Consider the following 19358-nt stretch of genomic DNA (forward strand, 5'->3'; position numbering starts at 1 on the left):
CAAAAAACTTTACTCCTTTTGTAAAAATAATAACTTGGGTAGTGACTTTCATTAACAGAAAAAAAAGAGTAACAAGTGTAATGTTGCTACCGAGTGACCATTTTCGTTATCTAAACTAAATCTCTACATCATGGTATTCACTCATGTTTCCACTCAAGTTCATAATCATACGACTATTAAAAATAGCGCAAAATAGATTGTGCACTTTGTAGTGATGCTTTAAGCATTAAAATTTGGAGATTGAAAATAGTTATATTTTGAACCACTTGCTTGAGAGCATTTATGAGTTTATGACAGTAAAAACAATGGTGGAGGAATATACTAAAGAATTTGTGATGCAGGAAAAGATGGTTTTATATCTAAAAAAACAAAATTAAACTTTAGCTAACTAGGAGAACGGATAGTGGTTATAACACTCACTTTAGAAGGGGGTCATAATTTCTTGAGTTGGTTTTGTTATACCAATTTTAATTAAATAAGTTCAGGGAGCCTATAGTCAGGATGTCTAACTTCTATGTGTGTGAAGCAACACAAAAATCCAGCAATGCAGCAACAGAAACAACCACCTTTCCCATCCTAAGTGAGAAGCAAAACTAGCACTCAACACAAGAATACTTTGTTGTGTTGAAATGTAACCTTTTAGAATTCTACAATCCTACAGATTATGTTTTCATGGGAAAAAAAGTTACGAACATAGCAATGGTTCAAACTGCCTCCTGTTCTTGACCAAAACATGGTTTTTTTTTTCCTTATGTGTAAAAACTTTTGTACAAATTATATAACTTCTGAATGTTTTTCTTAAAGGTCCAATCAGAACTTCTGATTGTTTTCCTTAAATCCAATTAAAAAAACCGGCCTCACACCACATAAAACATAGACAAGGACTTTTGGACCCCAAACCCTAAACAACCCAATGACCACACTTATTATAAAGCAGCAGTCGAAGGGAACTCGATTAGAATGCTAAACACCACAATTATACAAAGAACCTCACTTGTATGAATAGATGGTAAATGTTTTTGCACTTCATAGAAATTAGTTGACCACTAATGGAACTTGAGCACAAACTGACATTGCAGTTGACAAGAACAATTGTCATAGTAAGGAGTGGAACTAATTTGTTACAAAAATTATAGAATTAGGATTTAAGCAAAACCATACTCCCCAGGAGCAAGATAAATTATGCACACGACCAAAAATTTCCTTCAATAACTGACTATGCAAAGAAGAATGTTGATGAGTTTACCATTGGATAATGAAATTAAGTTTACTAATGACTCAGCTATAGAAACCACAATCTTTGAGAACACATTGCTGATATGATCTCAGAACATGAGTTTACTAATATCTTGCCTTAAAACCAAAAGATCTTTCATATTATTCTACAAACTCTCAATAGATAGATTAGTGTTATAAACCCTAATATGCAAAAATCGATATACTCCTTGAACATGACTCAATATATCATCACAAAACTGAGATGTAAATATTAGATAAGGAATGAGATAAATAATGTAATAAAAATTAACAATAAGATCTTAAATACTTGCAGCTGAGTATAACAATATCTTAGAATGTCTGAAACTAAACTGCGGAGAACTTAAACATTGAACCAAAAACTTACAAAAATTAAAAAAGTCTGACAGTACACTAGATGTAACAAAAATGTCAAACAATACACTCAAAACATTCTCAAACAACAGGGATTGGGACAGGAACCTCAATATCATTTGCTACAACAGCAGCAGGCCTGATGTACTCTTCCTCCTCCTTTGGAGTGTGAATAGTGACAATATCAGGTAGGGGAGTTTTAGGACCCTGCTTTCCTTTAGGATCCCAGTCAAGCATAATCTTCACCTTAATTCCAAGAACACCCTACAACATAAACATCATAATCATCATTAGCAACATAAATAAATCTATAACAAACCAAACCAACAAAACAAGGTTGTTAGATGATAAACTAACTAACCTGTCTAAGTAGAACATGTCTAACAGCAGAGTCAATGTAATCCTTAACAGGCTGTCCGGATGAGATCATATACCCATCCTTGAACTTCATAGATTTAGCTCTCTGGGCCCTCAATTTTCCACTGACAATAACCTCACATCCCTTAGCACCACTTTCCATAACAAACCTCAACACACCATAGCAGGCTCTGCGAACAGCAAGACCGCCAAGTAGCTTGTAGCGAAGGGATTCAGCTTGTGCAATGGCACAAAGTCCCCTATTGTTCACCTTCTCAGCATAAAGTTCAACACTGTTCTCAGGAAACTTAAATCTTTTCTGGACCACTGAGGTCAACTCTCTGATCCTCCTACCCTTCTCACCTAATCATAAATTCATAAATCAGATTCAACATTAAAACAAGAAATAAATAAAATCATAATCAAAATGATGAAATCAATGACTAACCGAGAACAGCTTGGGTACGAGTAGCTCTGATGATGATTTCAGTGCGCATAGGAGTAACCCTAACCTCAACACCGGAATAGCCATCTTCAGCAAGCTCTCTGGTTAAAACCTCATTCAATTCAGCGAAGAAAACTCCATCAGCGACAAACTGCAACAACACGAATCAAATTAAATTAAGAAGAATTACTAGTAATGGATGGAGAAGAATTCGATTAAGATTAACGAATCTGAGAACAAACCTTTCGCTTTTTGCTCATTTGGGTAGCCATGTTTGCAGATTTAGATTGAGGGGCGGCAACAACACACACACGCACGCACACAGTGGATGAATACTGAAACTGAAACCCTAGTTTTGAGAAATGGTTATGGATGGATGTTAATATAGGATGGTTTGTGAGATTGGGCTGACCGATTGAATAGTGGGCCGGCCCGCTCTATTTCCACTAAGATTTACAACAAAATTTCAAAATTCCTTTTCTCACATTCAGCTTTTCTTAAAAACGCATCAAAATACTTTTTTGCCTCCAACGGTAGTTAAGCACCGTTGCGTCTTTCTGACTGTAGTTAACTACCATGGGACCAACTACAGTTGGCTCAGATGCACTTAAATACAGTTCCTGGCAGATCATCAATTGTGATTTTGCGTGTTCCAATCAAAAAATCAAACTAAATCAAGGCTTATTTGAAATGTTAAGGAACTTTGCAGATCCTCTATATTTATTTTTATAAAGGTGTTTGTAAAGTTTTATAGTACTCCGACTAAGTCTTGTAGTACTCCGACTAAGTCTTGTTTACGACCGAAACGCGTAAAATCGTAATTTTTTCCAATTGCGCTTGGAAAAGTCACCTAGAGATTAAATTGTTTTACAATTTTTTGCACGCATATTTATGACAAAAATACAACATCTCTCTTTAAAAAAATTGAATTTTCCGACAAGGGATGAATTAAATATAAATTTTTAACGCGCCCAAAACTCAAGACCACAAAAATCGACCTAGAAATCAAATTTTAAGCTGTTTTAAAAATACATATAGAGGATCTGTAAAGTTTCGTAGCATTCCTAATAATCCTCAATTTATTTTAATTTTCAACCGAAACATGTTAAATCACAAATTTTTCCAAGCGCGCGTCCGAAAAAGTGACCTAGAAGTTGAATTTTACGTCTGATACACATGAGTTGACTTAAAAGCAGTGATAAAAAATTATCGTAGAAAATATTGAAGGACCAGAAATTGAAGAAAATTTTAACGGGAACAAAAGGCAATATTTTAAAATTTTATAAGGACAAAAAACTTATTTAACTCAAAAACTATTACATACTCTTATGTATATGGCATCATCACTCTTGGCTTTTGTAGCATATTTCAAAGACTGTTATTAAAGATTTCTACCTCTACTTCACAAAACATATCAACCTTGTATATAGCCAGCCACTACAAGGTATAATTCTAATCCATACCTTCCATTTTTCACAATTATGAAATGATGTCCCATTCTATAGATCTGTATTTCATAAGTTGACAATCAATTTGCATTCTATCATCTCATGGTGCAAGGGTGGAAATATTTTTGTAGAAAGAGCAAGATCACATAAAATGATAAATGCTTGTGTCAAATTGTGTTGCGTGACAACAAAGCAATAACAATGGTAAGGGAGCACATTGTTAGGAAGGAAGGAAGGAAAGAACCAAGGAGGCAACTTTACTGAATTTAACTTGAAACTTGTTTATTTGTAAAATATTTTTATCTATAACTTATAATTATTTAGCTTGAAGTATTATACAATCATTTGATGTTTCTACTTTGGAAGACAACAATTCACAATGGTTAAAATTAAATGTTATCTCAAGTCACTATTGTTTACCCATAAGACTAATCTTTTACTAAAGTCACTATTGCAGCTTGGATCAAAATGAGGTGCAATAAAAAAACAAAAAATTGAATGGTATTGAGAAGAAGAATTTAACTACTCGCGCGATCACAAATGATGGATGATCGTTGTCATTGTCTCTACCTTGTGTTGGACATTCTGTTACTTTCTTGAACATTTCATCTACACTTTTATCAACAAACATGAGACTTTCTTCACTATGCGATGCTGCTACAGTTGCCGCTCTAATGAACTTAGAGACAACTTGTCTGAACATTCGATTTCTAGACAACTTAGGATCTTGTTCAACCTCTTTTCCCCTAAAATCTTGCACAATGCCACAACGGGCTTCTCTTGTCCACCTTCTTAAAATATACATATCAGAAATCACTTTAACATCGTTCAGCTCAAACACTTTTAATGCATGCGAACAAAGTATGCCAAATGTATCATACTTCTTACAACTACAAGTAATGGAAGTTGAAACACGATTAAATGACACTCTAAAAGATCCTTCATGTTTCGTATTAGTGATGACATATTCACATAGAGAGTCAGTTTCATGTCTAATAGGTACAGACAAAGCCAAGAATAACTTAAACTCGTTTTGAAACAACTCAAATATAGTGTGTGTGTGTGTGTGTGTGTGTGTGTGTGTATCTTTCCCATTTGGATTAGTAATGGTGAAGTTTCATACACTAACCTTGCAAGCTTATGTGAGGACTCATAATCACATTTCAGTTCTTTTTCTCTCTTCTCCCCAACAACTCTTTCGAAATGTTTGAAGAATTGCAGGATACCCAAATTCGGTTTTAGACAACATTTAAAGTGAGCATTCAAACTTTCACTAACTTGTGTACTTCGCATGCCAAGTGTTAATGCTTCCTTCATATAACATGCAGCCCATTTTTATTTTATTTCATAGACTGAGTTGATCCAAGTTGTTCCATGAAGATTATGTTCATTGACCAAGTCAAACCAAGCTTTCTCAAAATCTGCTTCAATGCCAATCTCATACATGCACTTGCTGAAATCTGTTAGCAAAGAAGCTCATTTCTTCATCCTGTTTCCAAGATGTTTAATTCCATTCTGCAACAAATGCCATGTGCATAAACCATGGTGAGTATCAGGCATCACTTCTTCAAGTGCCCTAGACATTGCTTGATCTTGGTCAGTGAAGATCGTCTTTGGTTTTTTGTTGTTGTGTGCTTGTAAGAATGTTTCAAACAACCATTTAAATGATGGAATTGTCTCATCATACATTAGAGCTGCACCAAAAATGATCGAATCTCTATAATGGTTGAAACCAGAAAAAAAAGGCAAGCGGTCTATTGGCATCGTTGGTACAATATGTGGTGTCCAATGAAACAACATCACCAAAATACCCGTAATCCAAAATCATATTTGCATCACACCAGAACACATTTGTAATTTGTTCATCTATATCCATCTGATATGCATAAAAGAAGGACGGATTCTCCAACAACTGTCGTTGAAAATACTGTGAAAGATATCCAGCATCACCATACACCATACTTCTTTGTCTTTTTGTAGTGATATAGTTTCTTACATCCACCTCTGTAAATCCAACATTAGCGCTATGCCCTGCATGTGTGCTCATAAGTTGATACACTTCCTTCTGCCTTAATCCAGAGTCATCGGCCATATCAATCTCATATGCTTGTACTTCAGTTATCTTTCTATGTGATCGAAGCATGTGCGTTGTCTCTCGATTTAGTAGATCATGGTTATGGTTTTCTACAAACTCATTGATAACCAACTTTCCATTTTTACTCGAAAGTGTAATTCTTGCTAAGCATTTCGTTCTAGTCTCGCCTCTCCGAATTTTTCCTTCATATGCACATTTATCCTCTTTCTTCCGTATTCCTTCCTTACAACAAACAAACCTACATGACGATACACTACCGTCTTTCTTCCAGTTTGTAAAGCGTACTCTAACTCCGAAGCCCTCACGTAAACCATAAGCAAGATAAAACTGTTCAGCCTCTTCTCTAGTGTCAAATTTCATTCCAAGTCTTGGCTTCCAATCATCATTTGAAGAAGCCATGTCAAATACCCAAATGAAGGTACCTGACAAGTAAATAAAAGAGATAAAAGAGGTAAGAACAAGGAGTGTCACTAAACAGGTTAACAATACATCCAAATGAAGGTACCTACTCATACATCAGACCAAAAAACAGAGCATATTTATTGCTCCTAAAAAACCTAATTCATCTAATGTTTAGCTATTAAACAGAGCATATGTATTGCTCCTAAAAAACAGAGCATATTTACCCCTTGCAATGAGTTTACTTCAATCATAAAATAAAACCCTAAATTTCTTAAAATCTAATCCTACAGAATTGAAATTGGTTCAAAAGCTTGTTTTCTTTTCCTAATCAAGTGTAGTTAATCCTTATTTTAATTTTGAGTTCCGTTTTTGTTTGTTCTCATGACCATAACTATTCAAAAGATGAAGAAAAAAAAAGATAAGGAAGAAAGAAAGAACCTTACGATACCAGACTATCAAGCGACGGCGTGGCGGAGGTGGTCATCGGAGGCGGACGCGTGAATACTAGTTTGGGTGAGTGTCACCGCTGCTGCTTGAAGTGGCAAGAAGAAAGAGCGGCAAAGTATTCTATGTTTTGCTTTTTCTGCATCGCTTTCTTTTTATTTCAATTAAACTTGTTTTTTCTATTTTTTTTTATTATTTTAATAAGCCTTGACACGTGTCAAATTCTAATTGATCCTATGGCACAATGGCACCATATTGCTATGGCACTGAAGTGCTTCCCGAAGTATTATACAATCATTTGATGTTTCTACTTTGGAAGACAACAATTCACAATGGTTAAAATTAAATGTTATCTCAAGTCACTATTGTTTACCCATAAGACTAATCTTTTACTAAAGTCACTATTGCAGCTTGGATCAAAATGAGGTGCAATAAAAAAACAAAAAATTGAATGGTATTGAGAAGAATAATTTAACTACTCGCGCGATCAAAAATACAGTCATTAAGGTTCATAGGAAAACCTTTGATCAAAGCTTCTGCGGTTGCATGAGGTTTAGCCTGCCAATGTTACATAACCAATGAGCCTATGCGGAAATTTGAAGTGCTAAATAAAGAATAATTAAGGTCTAAAAAGGTATATTTTTCTCTACTCTTTATTGTGAAAAGACATGTAAAGGCTTTATGTCTCTAATTACGGCTTCCTCCACTTCAACATGGAAACTCATCTTCACAATTTAACTTGCGAGTTATAACCCATTAAAAGCTAGAATCTTGAAGATGAAGAAATGTAGAAAACAAATACCTAGAGAATTGATTTTAAGGCCATCATTGATGTGCTTCATGTGGCCATTGAGACCACATAACTTAACACCAAACACAATGATATCAGTTTATAACATTAAACTCTATACCCCATTAAATATAAATATTATAATTCCCAAAGAAAAAACTCTACTCTCTGCACCATTATATATAGTATCATGGAAAACTTAAAAACTCCCACATCAGGCAAACATGATTTCAAAATTCTTCAATAGCCTAAGGTTCCCACCACTGTTGTGGTTGCTGGATTAGCACCATGTTCATACAACCTTGCCCAACTAAAATCAACTAATCTTCCATTGAGTTCAAAATCTAAAAGCACATTGCTAGCCTTGAAATCACCTAATCTGCCTCATTAAACAAGTACATGTCTAAGCTTCCATTAGCCATGCAATCGTGCACGTAGAGGTCAAATATATTACACAAGACGAATACGTTATTGTTTGGCGTGGCATATACACAACAATGTATCTTCAATGCCATTAATATTGGTCTATTTTTGTTTGTTAAGGGGTATAATGATTGGTTTGAACATACATTAGATGATGTGTTGTTCAATGAAACTCACCAACACAAGACAAAGCCACAAGCAACAAATCGTTTGAATAGACATGAATATAAGAAAAAAATGAGGATCCAAAAAGCAAAATACCCAAACACACAAAACGTTTTTTTTTCTCTCTTCACTTGTGTGTTTAGAAAATCATACAAGATGAGCATTTATAGGCAAAACTATTCCAACCGACCAAAACCACATGACCTATAGTGTTAAGCCTTGCTCGACTATTTGTGTGGGCAATGTGTTGGTTTTTCCTTGTTGAAGGGGGTGTGTGGCGCCCCCACATATGGCTGTCGGCTTCCTTTTCTCGGCATGATTAGTTGACTAAGTCCAATGTGCGCAACCTTCCCTAAAACGTGCTTACTTACTCATCGCTCCTTACAATTAATCTCCTATATACTGATTTTCGACTAACATGATAACCATTTTAAGATGTATCCTTAAAAAAAAAAAAAATTAAGATGTAAACATTGATATACTAAAATTATAAAATAACCCAAAGGGTCAACAAATTAAGCTTACTTACTATGTTTAAATATAACACAATACTTTGAGGATGACATTCACCAACCAAATAAAATGATCAAAGTTGTGGAAAAAAGAATTGTTTGTCTCATTGAAACCTTTTATGAATTCGAAGTGAGACATTTCATTGAAAGTGCCGCTTCATCAAGACCTAAGATTGATAATAACATAAAATAAAAAATGTATTTTTTTAAAATGGAAAATATTGTTCCTTCTCTTTTCTTGAGTATGATGACATTCACATTTATTTTTGTACAATATTAAAACATGCTAGTTTAAATAACACAACTATAACAAAATCTTCGAATATTCAGAAGTCCTAACTCAACTGATAAAGTGTCGAAATTGTTAGACCGAATACAATGATCGGGCTTCAAACCCCGATACTTTCACTTATGTGTGTGAGTTTATAATGGCTTTGTTATTTTATCTATCTACCAAAAAAACAAAATCTTCGAATATGTAACTCAATGGTTAAAGAGTTCAGATATTAAAGAAGTTTAAAAATGAGGCGACTACTAACATTTATCTCTTCCCTCTAATGATATGCTAGTAACATTTCGATATACGAAAACAACAAACAACGTATCATTCCTTAAAAAAAACAAAGCTGTAACAAAATTTACCTATAAGGATGAATGAATATCTAGTACTAGGGATGAGAATAGGTTAGGTCGGTCTACAGGGACCTACAGTCTAACCTACGATAGGTCAGGCGAGGCCAGACTTTTTTCTTAAATAGAGAAGGTTTAGGCTTTTTTTTTTAAAAACATTTTTAGCTTAAAAGGTCAGGTCACATGCCTCTCAAAAAGCTGACATATTTAAGTAATATGAATAATATTATTTATTATTATATTATATTTTGTACTTTGAATTAAAATATAAATTTGTAAACATTTTTAATAATTTTAGCCTTTACTAATATACATTAAGTTTTTGCATATATAAATGTATTATTATAAACTAGAATAGAAATATGATACAATATACAGTCGAATTTTCTAAAACCTCGTGTTGATTATCAAAAGAGAGTTTAATTTAATTGAACTATTAGTTCATTAGTCCATTTAAACTTAGATCACATTGCTTATTTAAAGATGTTCATAAGATATATGTTTTTAAACAGGCTAGCAGACCGTATCAGGCTTTCAGAAGCCATAATCAGGTTTAAAAAGGAGGCATATGACAGGCCGCATGTCAGGCTTAAACTTTAAAAAAATATGACAGGTCAGGCCTTGCAAAGCCTAGCTCGGCTTAGCCTATTATCATCCCTACCTACTACCTAGAACAATGCATTTTTTTAAATTTACCAATGGAGTAAATAATCAATTACCCTTCTGAAATTGTAAGTTTTGTCAATTACCCCCCTAAAATTAACAAAATGTCAATTACCCCCTGAAATTGCACAACGTTAATCAATTTACCCCCTCCGTCAAATTTTTCTGTTAGTAAACATAACGTTTTGCAAATACCCCCCTGAAGTTTTACACTTATGTGCAAAATGCCCCCTGAACTTGAACATTTATATATTTTTTTCTTATCTTTAACTCAAAGATATTAAAGACAAGCAATTAACAGTTAACTTTAATACTTTACATGGCTCTTTCATTCTTAAAGGGGTCTGTTATTTTATTTTGTTTATGTTATGTCATTTGGTTGTTCAATTCTCCATAAATTATGACTAATTTAGATAGAGACACGCCAATTCAGAATAAAGTAAGCTAGAGACACTCATTCCTCATGAATAATTAATTCTAACAGTTTCTTAAGATAAGTTTGAATAAAATTATTCTATCTTAAAAATTGAACTAAACATGCATTTTGCTAAAGTAATATGAAGTTATTAATTATGCGTTATTTTTAGAGGATATATTCTTATTTTAAGCTTAAATATTAAAGTTAACTGTTAATTGTTTGTCTTTAATATCTTTTGAATCAAGATAAGAAAAAAACATATAAATTTTTAAGTTTCGGGGCATTTTACACATAAATGCAAAACTTAGGGGGGTATTTGCAAAACTTCATATTTACTGACAGAAGAATTTGACGAAGGGGGTAAATTGATTAACGTTGTGCAATTTCAGGGGAGTAATTGACATTTTATTAATTTCAAGGGGGTAATTAACAAAACTTAGTAATTACCTATTTACTCTTTAGGAATGGGTGAATGAATATCTAAAATACTAATAAAAAGTATAAAGTTTTACTATATCGGAAAAAACAAGTACAACTGAGGTAACAGTATTTGTCTTCACTTGTAAGTTTTCTTTCACTTTGTTAAGATTGCATAGCTTTCTTCTCAAATCTTAAACATGGACAACGGTTTCTTAACCTTGTTCTTGTTCCTTTGCTTTCTGCACCACCCCATTTCTGCATCAAATCTACACAAACTCAAACAACTAAAAGCAAATCATCTTTCTCAACCCTCATCATCACTATCATCACCAACCAAATACTTTGAGGTAACAAAACCAATTAAACTATCAAAACTTTGTTCATACCACATTCTTCATCATGATTTTGGTTACACATATGGAAACCCACCAGTTCTTGCTAATTACACCCCACCTTCACATTGCTTATATTCAAAATTCTCCAAAATTGTTCTTGAATGGAAAGCAACATGTGAAGGAAGACAATTTGATCGAATTTTTGGTGTTTGGCTTGATGGTGTTGAGTTACTCAGAAGCTGTACTGCAGAACCAAGACAAAATGGGATTGTTTGGAGTGTTGAAAAAGACATTACAAGGTATCAATCTTTGTTGTTGAATCCTCAAAAAAATCAAACTTTAGCTGTTTTGTTGAGAAATATTGTTGATAAAACATATACTGGTGTTTATCATGTTGATATTGCTATTCACTTTTACGGTTACCACTGGGCTAGTTTTAGACAGAACACTCATAAGACAAAAAAGTTAGATTGTTTTTCATTTAGGAGTGATTTTAAATCTCATGCAGATTTGATCTTGCCCATTTCAAGGAATCTTCCATTCAATGATGGGTTCTGGTTTGAAATTCAAAATTCAACTGATGTGGGTTTGAAGGAATTTGTGGTTCCTCAAAATGCTTATAGGGCTGTTTTAGAAGTGTATGTTTCTTTTCATGAGAATGATGAGTTTTGGTATACTAATCCTCCAAATGAATATCTTGTTGCAAATAATATTACTGATAGTACCCCTGGAAATGGACCCTTTAGAGAGGTTGTAGTTACTCTTGATGACAAAGTTGTTGGTTCGGTTTGGCCTTTTACTGTTATTTATACTGGAGGGGTTAATCCTCTCTTGTGGAGACCGATTACTGGGATCGGCTCATTTGATCTTCCTTCTTATGATATTGAAATTACACCTTTTTTGGGGACAATATTGGATGGAAAGAAACATTTGTTTGGGTTTAGTGTGACAAATGCATTGAATGTTTGGTATATTGATGCAAATTTACATCTTTGGTTGGATACAAAGAGCAGTAGAACAGAAGGAAAGCTTGTGAATCACGTTGACAAACCTTTGGTTGAATCTCTAGTAGCTGACTTTAATGGTTTAAACGGAACTTTCTTGACAAGTGCAAAGAAGTCCATTTTGGCTACTGGATGGGTTAGATCCTCCTTTGGTAATATCACAACAAGTTTTGTTCAAGATTTTGATTACAACAGTTCAATGGTAATCGGGAAGAATGGGGGCAAACAAGCTGTGAATCAAGTCATATCTTTCAACAACACTGTTCGGGCTAAATTTCCATCGTCCTATCCAGACTTGGTCGACGACACACACAGAAATTTTTCCCTTTACTTGGACTCAGATGAACTAGAACAAGATAATGACACTTATTTAGCTGTTTCAAATTTTACATTAGGATTTTATGAGAATAAGTCTAAGAGCGAGGATTCTGGAATTTCAAATAGCTTTCTAAAAAATGTGCAGGACGGCCAGGGTACAATGGTTGTTAAAAAGAATTTGGTTGTTAGTGGAGTGGGGGAAACACAACAAGATTACAGATATACAAGCAACGAACTTTGCTACTCTAGGAAAATTGGCAGCTCAAATTACACAATTCTCTATGATAAAGTTAAAGATACATGCAACAAAAGAAGTCACTCTCGTTTTGGTAATTTTATCAAAAAGTTTCCCATTATGCTCTAGAGTGAGTCCCTTTCTAGCTTCAATCATGGAGATTATTTCTGCAGTGGCTGTGTCAAGTTCTTTTCATTTCACGTTACATATGGAAACACACAACTCTTTCGAATTGCCTTCTCTCTATTGTTGTTGTTTTGTGTGGTTTCTTTGTATGTGTGTTATGATTTGAAGTTTATTGTGTTTATTTGTTTGCGTTTGAACTTAATGAACATTGTGGAATATGAATGTCTGTTTTTAGTATTAATCCAATGATGAGATTTCTGTTTTCTAGAATATGAATTTATGTTAATTGTGAGAAAGTATGGAATTGACACCACTTAATCTTGACCAGCTTGTTCTTGTAGTAATTCAATTGCTTTTCCATTGCCAACTATTAGTATAAAGATGATGATGAGGAATTTTACACCCCATGAATCTGATGAATCCTATTAGTGATAAGTATAAATTTTTTATGTGCTGTTTATATAAGCTTCTAGCCGTTTTAGTTTTCATAAACTAGCTGCAATAAGCACAGAGTTAGTTCACTTGCTGAAAATATTTGAGTGGCCAATGATTTAGAATAGTGCAGCACCTATCTAGTGTTGTCTTTATTTTGGTTACTAAATCTGGTTTCAATAGTTATAAGATGCCTTACATGTGACACGAGTGGTAGACCACTTTACGCAGTCTGTGAATTATGCCTTTCATGTAAAGTTTGATATGAGTGATAGAAAGTAATGTTCCGTTCTAATGAAATTCGGGTTTAATTCAAAGTACTTACTATTATTGAAAGCTGCTATAGTACATTCTGTTTAATTTCATATCTCAGTATTTTTCTTCTGCAATGTTGGGAAGTTAGCAGTGACCTTTGAAAGACATTTACATCATTGAGATGTCTTGCTGAAAAGTACATGTACTGATAATAAAGATCAAAGATTCTTTATTTTTATCATCATTATTTCCTGACTGTTATTATAGTTTTAATTAGTTTCTTTCAAAATTAATTCCTCTTCAATTTTGTTTTCACTTGGTGTCTACCTAGATGTTTACCCTGCTGTTGTCAAATTAGAGCTTGTGAGTTCCTCCTATCCAACTCATTTTGTTTTCTACTAGAATTTTGAAATGCTGGTGGAAGATTAACTCTCTTCGAATGCCGGTTAGTATCAAATGAATACGGCACTTGCAATTGGGTGTTGGCAGCAGTACAGTAGACAAGGTTTAGTCTCAGTTGTGATAACAATAGACAGACTTGGGAAGTGTTTTGTTGGTTGAGAACATGTAGTATAATTTGAAGTGGACTCAATCAAGGACAATGTGGTCATAAACACAGTTAAAATGAAACTCACATATATCCTTAAATTTTTTTATCTGAATATGAATTTTCATTCTCATCCTTAAGCCTCATAAACACATTTACGAATCTGATTTTTTTCCTTATCATCTTCATCTGAAAATTGGCTTCAATATAATCTCCATGATTTGGATATCTTGAAAGAGTGTAGATTTGCGGTTGATTTCAAACTACTAGTTTTGGTCGAGTTGAGAGATCTTCTCCATTTTTTATTTTTTTTTGAAGAAGGAGATCTTCTCCATTTAAAGAGAGATAACCTCATAAAATAAAATAATATTTTTCAAATATGCTACTAACATTTCTCTCTTCCCTCTATATATGCTGCTAACATTTCCCTATAGGAAAACAAACAAACACAGCTGTAACAAAATTTACCTATAAGGGTGAATGAATATCTAAAAGACTGAAACAATACATTTTTTTAGGGTAGATTTAAACTGTCACGCTAACAAATTCCCTAGTAAGTCAAAACTAATTTTTTTTACTATATTGGAAAATATTGGAAACAACAAGAACAATTGAGGTGACAGTGTTTGTCTTCACTTGTACTACGTTTTCACTTGTTTAGATTGCATAGTTTTCTTCTCAAATCTTATAAATGGACAACACTTTCTTAACCTTGTTGTTGTTCTTGTTCTTCTTTTGCTTTCTGCACCACCCCGTTTCTGCATCAAATCTACACAAAATCAAGCAACTAAACTCAAATCATCTTTCTCAACTCACATCATCTTCACCAATCAAATATTTTGAGGTAACAAAACCAATTAAACTCCCAAAAGCATCAAAACCATGTTCATACCACATTCTTCATCATGATTTTGGTTACACATATGGAAATCCCCCAGTTCTTGCTAACTACACCCCTCCCTCTCATTGCTCATTTAAAAAATTCTCCAAAATTGTTCTTGAATGGAAAGCAACATGCGAGGGAAGACAATATGATCGAATTTTCGGTGTTTGGCTTGGTGGAGTTGAGTTACTCAGAAGCTGTACTGCAGAACCAATAGCAAATGGGATTGTTTGGAGTGTTGAAAAAGACATCACAAGGTATAAATCTTTGTTGTTGAATCATCAACAAAATCAAACCTTAGCTGTTCTTTTAAGGAACATTGTTGATAAAACTTATACTGGTGTTTATCATGTTGATATCACTATTCACTTTCACGGTTACCCTTTTGATGTTAAGAAGACTCATAAGACAAAAAAGTTTGATTCTTTAGCATTTAGGAGTGGTTTTCATGCAGATTTGATCTTGCCCATTTCAAGGAATCTCCCAAAAAATGATGTGTTGTGGTTTGAAATTCAAAATTCAACTGATGTGGGTGTAAAGGAATTTGTGGTTCCTCAAAATGCTTATAGGGCTGTGTTAGAAGTGTATGTTTCATTTCATGAGAATGATGAGTCTTGGTATAGTAATCCTCCAAATGAATATCTTGTTGCAAATAACATTACTGATAGTAACCCTGGAAATGGACCCTTTAGAGAGGTTGTAGTTACTCTGGATGACAAGGTTGTTGGTTCAGTTTGGCCTTTTACTGTGATTTTCACCGGAGGGGTTAATCCTCTCTTGTGGAGACCGATCACTGCGATCGGCTCATTTGATCTTCCGTCTTATGATATTGAAATTACACCTATTTTGGGGACAATATTGGATGGAAAGAAGCATTTGTTTGGGTTTAGTGTGACAAATGCATTGAATGTTTGGTATATTGATGCAAATTTACATCTTTGGTTGGATACAAAGAGCAGTAGAACAGAAGGAGAGCTCGTGAATCATGTTGACAAACCTTTGGTTGAATCTCTAGTAACCGACTTTAATGGTTTAAACGGAACGTTCTTGACTAGTGCAAAGAAGTCCATTTTGTCTACTGGATGGGTTAGATCCTCCTTTGGTAATATCACAACCAGTTTTGTTCAAGATTTTGATTACTACAATTCAATGGTTATGAGGAAGAATGGGAGCAAACAAACTGTGAATCAAATTATATCTTTCAACGACAGTATTCGGGCTAAACTTCCATCCTCCTATCTAGATTTGGTCGATGACACATACAGAAAATTTTCCCTTTACTTGGACACAGATGAACTAAAGGAGGATAATGACACTTATTTAGCTGTTTCAAATTTTACATTAGGATTTGATGAGAATAAGTCTAAGAGCAAGGTTTCCGGAATTTCAAATAGCTTTCTAAAAAATGTGCAGGACGGCCAGGGTACAATGGTTGTTAAAAAGAATTTGGTTGTTAGTGGAGTGGGTGCAACACAACAAAATTACAGATATAAAAGCAATGAACATTGCTACTCTAGGAAAATTGGCAGCTCAAATTATACAATTCTCTATGATAAAGTCAAAGATACATGCAACAAAAGAAGTCACTCTCGTTTTGGCAATTTTATCAGAAAGTTTCCCACTATGCTCTAGAGTGAGTCCCTTTCTAGCTTCAATCAAGGAGCTAATTTCTGTAGTGTCTGTCAAATTCTTTTCATTTCACGTTACATATGGAAACACGCAAGAATTGCCTTCTCTCTATTGTTGTTGTTTTGCGTAGTTTCTTTGTATGTGTGTTCTGATTTGAAGTTTATTGTGTTAATTTGTTTGAGTTTGAACTTACTGAACATTGTGGAATATGAATGTCTGTTTTTAGTATTAATCCAATGATGAGATTTCTGTTTTCTGGAATATGAATTTATGTTAATTGCGAGAATGAATGGAATTGACAACACTTAATCTTGGACCAGCTTGTTCATGTAGAAACCTAATTCAATTGCTTTTGCATTGCCAACTATTAGTATCAAGATGATGATGAGGAATCCTAGACCTGATGAGTCTGATGCATCCTGTTTGTGTTGTGCATAAATTTCTATGTGCTCTCTGAAATTCTACTTACATAAGCTTCTAGCTGTTTTGGTTTTCATAAACTAGCTGCAATAAGTTCGGTTGATAAGTTAGTTCACTTGTTAAAAGAATTTGATTTGCCTATGGTTCAGAATAGCACAGCACCTATGTAGAATTGTATTTAGTTTCTTTACCAAATCTGGTTTCGATAGTTATAAGATGACTTACATGTAGATTTTGACACGACTGATATACCACTTTATGCAGTCTGTGAATGATGCCTTTCATGTAAAGTTTGATACGGGTGATAGAAAGTATTGTGCCGTTCTAGTGAAAGCTGCTATACATTATGCTTAATTTCATATCTCAATATTTTATTCCGCAATGTTGGGAAGTTAGCATTGAACTGTTAATGATTTTTACATCATGAGACGTCTCACTTAAAGATTATGTGTGCTGTTAATGAAAAACAATGAGTCTTATTTTTATCACCATTATTTCCTAACTGTTATTACAATTTTAATTTAGTTTCTTTCAAAATTAATTCCTCTTCAATTTTGTTTTCACTTGGTGTCTACCTGGATGTTTACCCTGCTGTTGTCAAATTAGAGCTCGTGAGTTCCTACCCAACTCATTTTGTTTTCTACTAGATTTTTGAAATGTTGGTTGAAGGTTAACTCTCTTTGAATTCTTGTTAACGTCAAATGTATATGTCACTCGCAATTATGTGGTGGCAGCAGTACATTAGACAAGGTTCAATCTCAGTTGTGATAACAATAGACCTGTGTATGTATGGAGTAATTTTGAGTTGTAGTTGGGGAGTGTTTTGGTGGTTAAGAAAGTGTAGCTTAATTTGAAGTTGACGACAATGTGGTCATAATATATGGCTATCTGCATAATTATGCAGGTGGGTGGTGGATACTGATAGTAGGAATTGATGCCTTGTTAATACCTTTTGAATATCCTCCCTCCCTTTGACTCACCACCCTGCAAATCTCTACTATTTTTTCCTCCATTTCATTATTATGATCAAGCAACCAGAAAAGCCGCCTCAAAGCAACTAAAGAAGAAGTGTCTCTCCCGGCTAATATGAAATTCAAACATATATCCCTCACACTTATCTGAGTATGAAATTCCATTCTCATCCGTAAGCCTCATTAACACAGTTAACAAATTTGATTTTTCCTTATCATCTTAATTTTGCAAAGAAAGTTCCTTCTTTCTTGCCCTTATAATATTCTCAGCAAATTCATCAGCTTTTTGTATTGTTTTCTTAAAAGCTTTCTTGTCATACCTAAGTTAAGAAAAACGTCATAGCTTTCCACACACAAATCTAAGCAAAGTGGCTTCTATTGCAAATGGTATTTCAAACAAATGTGGTTGTGAACAACCAGGATCAACACCAAAAGATATCATGCAAACATTGGAGTGATTATAGGGAATGTTGAAATGCATGATGAACATGGTAAATGTGTCGTGTGTGATATAGGGCCAGCTGGTCAATAATGTTATGTTATATTGGAGTGTTTTTTGTGTTTCTTTTCGTGCTTAGGTTTTACCTTTTGTTCTTTACGAGAAGACGAGATACCCAATTTGGAACATGCATGCAAGTAGTGTTTGAGTCTGATAGAGGATTCACCAAACATTTCAATAGAAACTCATTATTTTGTAATTATTCAATTTAATAAAGAAAGATTAATTTGTAAATATAAAAATTTATATAAAGGGTATTATCTTGTTATAGTTTTAGTAATGTTACTTGTTGGTTGTGGTGTTGACCTGGAACTTTTGAGTGTGCTTCTCTCAAGGTCTCAGGTTTTATTAATCATTCATGGTATTAAATTTTTATACGAGAGAGAAACACTCGAATTTTTCAACATAAAGACAAGAGGCTCTGATCATGCAACTTTTTGACAAAGTAAAACTATTAACCTTTTCATGGATGAAAGGGAATAATACGGTTTTGTTTTCTGAATGTGAACTTTGGTGGCATAATCCAATTATTTGTATGAGTTATGTTACATAATCGTGTGCTTTTTTGTTTTGTTTTGTTTTTTTTGTCTTTTAGATTATTATACTTAGATACTTTAATGTCGTTTTCAAACACGTCTTGTGCAGGTTTTGACACTTTACCAGTTTAATATATTTTACTTTGATTACAAGTTTTTATACGACACTAATAACAAATAAAAATCAGTGAGCTTAAATATCAGATTAATTAACAAATAAAAACTCTCACATATACACTTATTAAAAAAGAGCTCTTTAAGCTGTATCATGTTCTCTAGAGTTAGAGCAGTTATGCATATGAGTTGTTAGTTACTTTCCAATGTCTAAAGGTTCTGAAAATGGTA

General features: G+C 33.8%; 4 protein-coding genes across 4 annotated transcripts; 2 read left to right on the top strand and 2 right to left on the bottom strand.

Annotated features, from left to right (window-relative positions):
- Window positions 1-1489: 1489 nt before the first annotated feature.
- On the bottom strand, window positions 1490-2809 carry LOC11414550 (40S ribosomal protein S3-3). Its single transcript, XM_003589281.4, has 4 exons — window positions 2656-2809; window positions 2417-2564; window positions 1973-2331; window positions 1490-1875 (listed from the first exon to the last, which is right to left on the bottom strand). Exons 1-4 carry the CDS (start codon window positions 2683-2685, stop codon window positions 1693-1695), a joined length of 720 nt encoding a protein of 239 aa, XP_003589329.2. The 5' UTR covers window positions 2686-2809; the 3' UTR covers window positions 1490-1692.
- Window positions 2810-5337: 2528 nt separating this feature from the next.
- Window positions 5338-6355, bottom strand: LOC112417996 (protein FAR1-RELATED SEQUENCE 5-like). The gene is made up of 2 exons (XM_024774174.1): window positions 5673-6355; window positions 5338-5578 (listed from the first exon to the last, which is right to left on the bottom strand). The coding sequence occupies exons 1-2, from the start codon at window positions 6353-6355 to the stop codon at window positions 5338-5340; spliced, it is 924 nt and encodes a 307-aa protein (XP_024629942.1).
- Window positions 6356-11239: 4884 nt separating this feature from the next.
- LOC11419220 (peptide-N4-(N-acetyl-beta-glucosaminyl)asparagine amidase A) lies at window positions 11240-13159 on the top strand. Its single transcript, XM_039833199.1, has 2 exons — window positions 11240-11457; window positions 11667-13159. The coding sequence occupies exons 1-2, from the start codon at window positions 11241-11243 to the stop codon at window positions 12842-12844; spliced, it is 1395 nt and encodes a 464-aa protein (XP_039689133.1). The 5' UTR covers window position 11240; the 3' UTR covers window positions 12845-13159.
- Window positions 13160-14548: 1389 nt separating this feature from the next.
- On the top strand, window positions 14549-16848 carry LOC25482180 (peptide-N4-(N-acetyl-beta-glucosaminyl)asparagine amidase A). Its single transcript, XM_013610700.3, has one exon. It carries the CDS (start codon window positions 14767-14769, stop codon window positions 16588-16590), a length of 1824 nt encoding a protein of 607 aa, XP_013466154.1. The 5' UTR covers window positions 14549-14766; the 3' UTR covers window positions 16591-16848.
- Window positions 16849-19358: the final 2510 nt, after the last annotated feature.

The sequence above is a fragment of the Medicago truncatula genome, chromosome 1 (assembly GCF_003473485.1).
Source record: "Medicago truncatula cultivar Jemalong A17 chromosome 1, MtrunA17r5.0-ANR, whole genome shotgun sequence".
NCBI lineage: Eukaryota > Viridiplantae > Streptophyta > Magnoliopsida > Fabales > Fabaceae > Medicago > Medicago truncatula.

What these genes read in the sequence shown, in the direction of transcription:
- LOC11414550 (XM_003589281.4), bottom strand. Translation starts at nt 2,685, where the DNA reads ATGGCTACCCAAATGAGCAAAAAGCGAAAG. An exon ending in AAATGAGCAAAAAGCGAAAG is followed by an intron (nt 2,565 to 2,655) that starts GTTTGTTCTCAG and finishes GTGTTGTTGCAG; the next exon opens with TTTGTCGCTGATGGAGTTTT. An exon ending in GACATGTTCTACTTAGACAG is followed by an intron (nt 1,876 to 1,972) that starts GTTAGTTAGTTT and finishes TTTATGTTGTAG; the next exon opens with GGTGTTCTTGGAATTAAGGT.
- LOC112417996 (XM_024774174.1), bottom strand. Translation starts at nt 6,355, where the DNA reads ATGGCTTCTTCAAATGATGATTGGAAGCCAAGACTTGGAATGAAATTT. An exon ending in AATATGATTTTGGATTACGG is followed by an intron (nt 5,579 to 5,672) that starts GTATTTTGGTGA and finishes CAACCATTATAG; the next exon opens with AGATTCGATCATTTTTGGTG.
- LOC11419220 (XM_039833199.1), top strand. Translation starts at nt 11,241, where the DNA reads ATGGAAACCCACCAGTTCTTGCTAATTACACCCCACCTTCACATTGCT. An exon ending in GTTGAAAAAGACATTACAAG is followed by an intron (nt 11,458 to 11,666) that starts GTATCAATCTTT and finishes AATCTCATGCAG; the next exon opens with ATTTGATCTTGCCCATTTCA.
- LOC25482180 (XM_013610700.3), top strand. Translation starts at nt 14,767, where the DNA reads ATGGACAACACTTTCTTAACCTTGTTGTTGTTCTTGTTCTTCTTTTGC.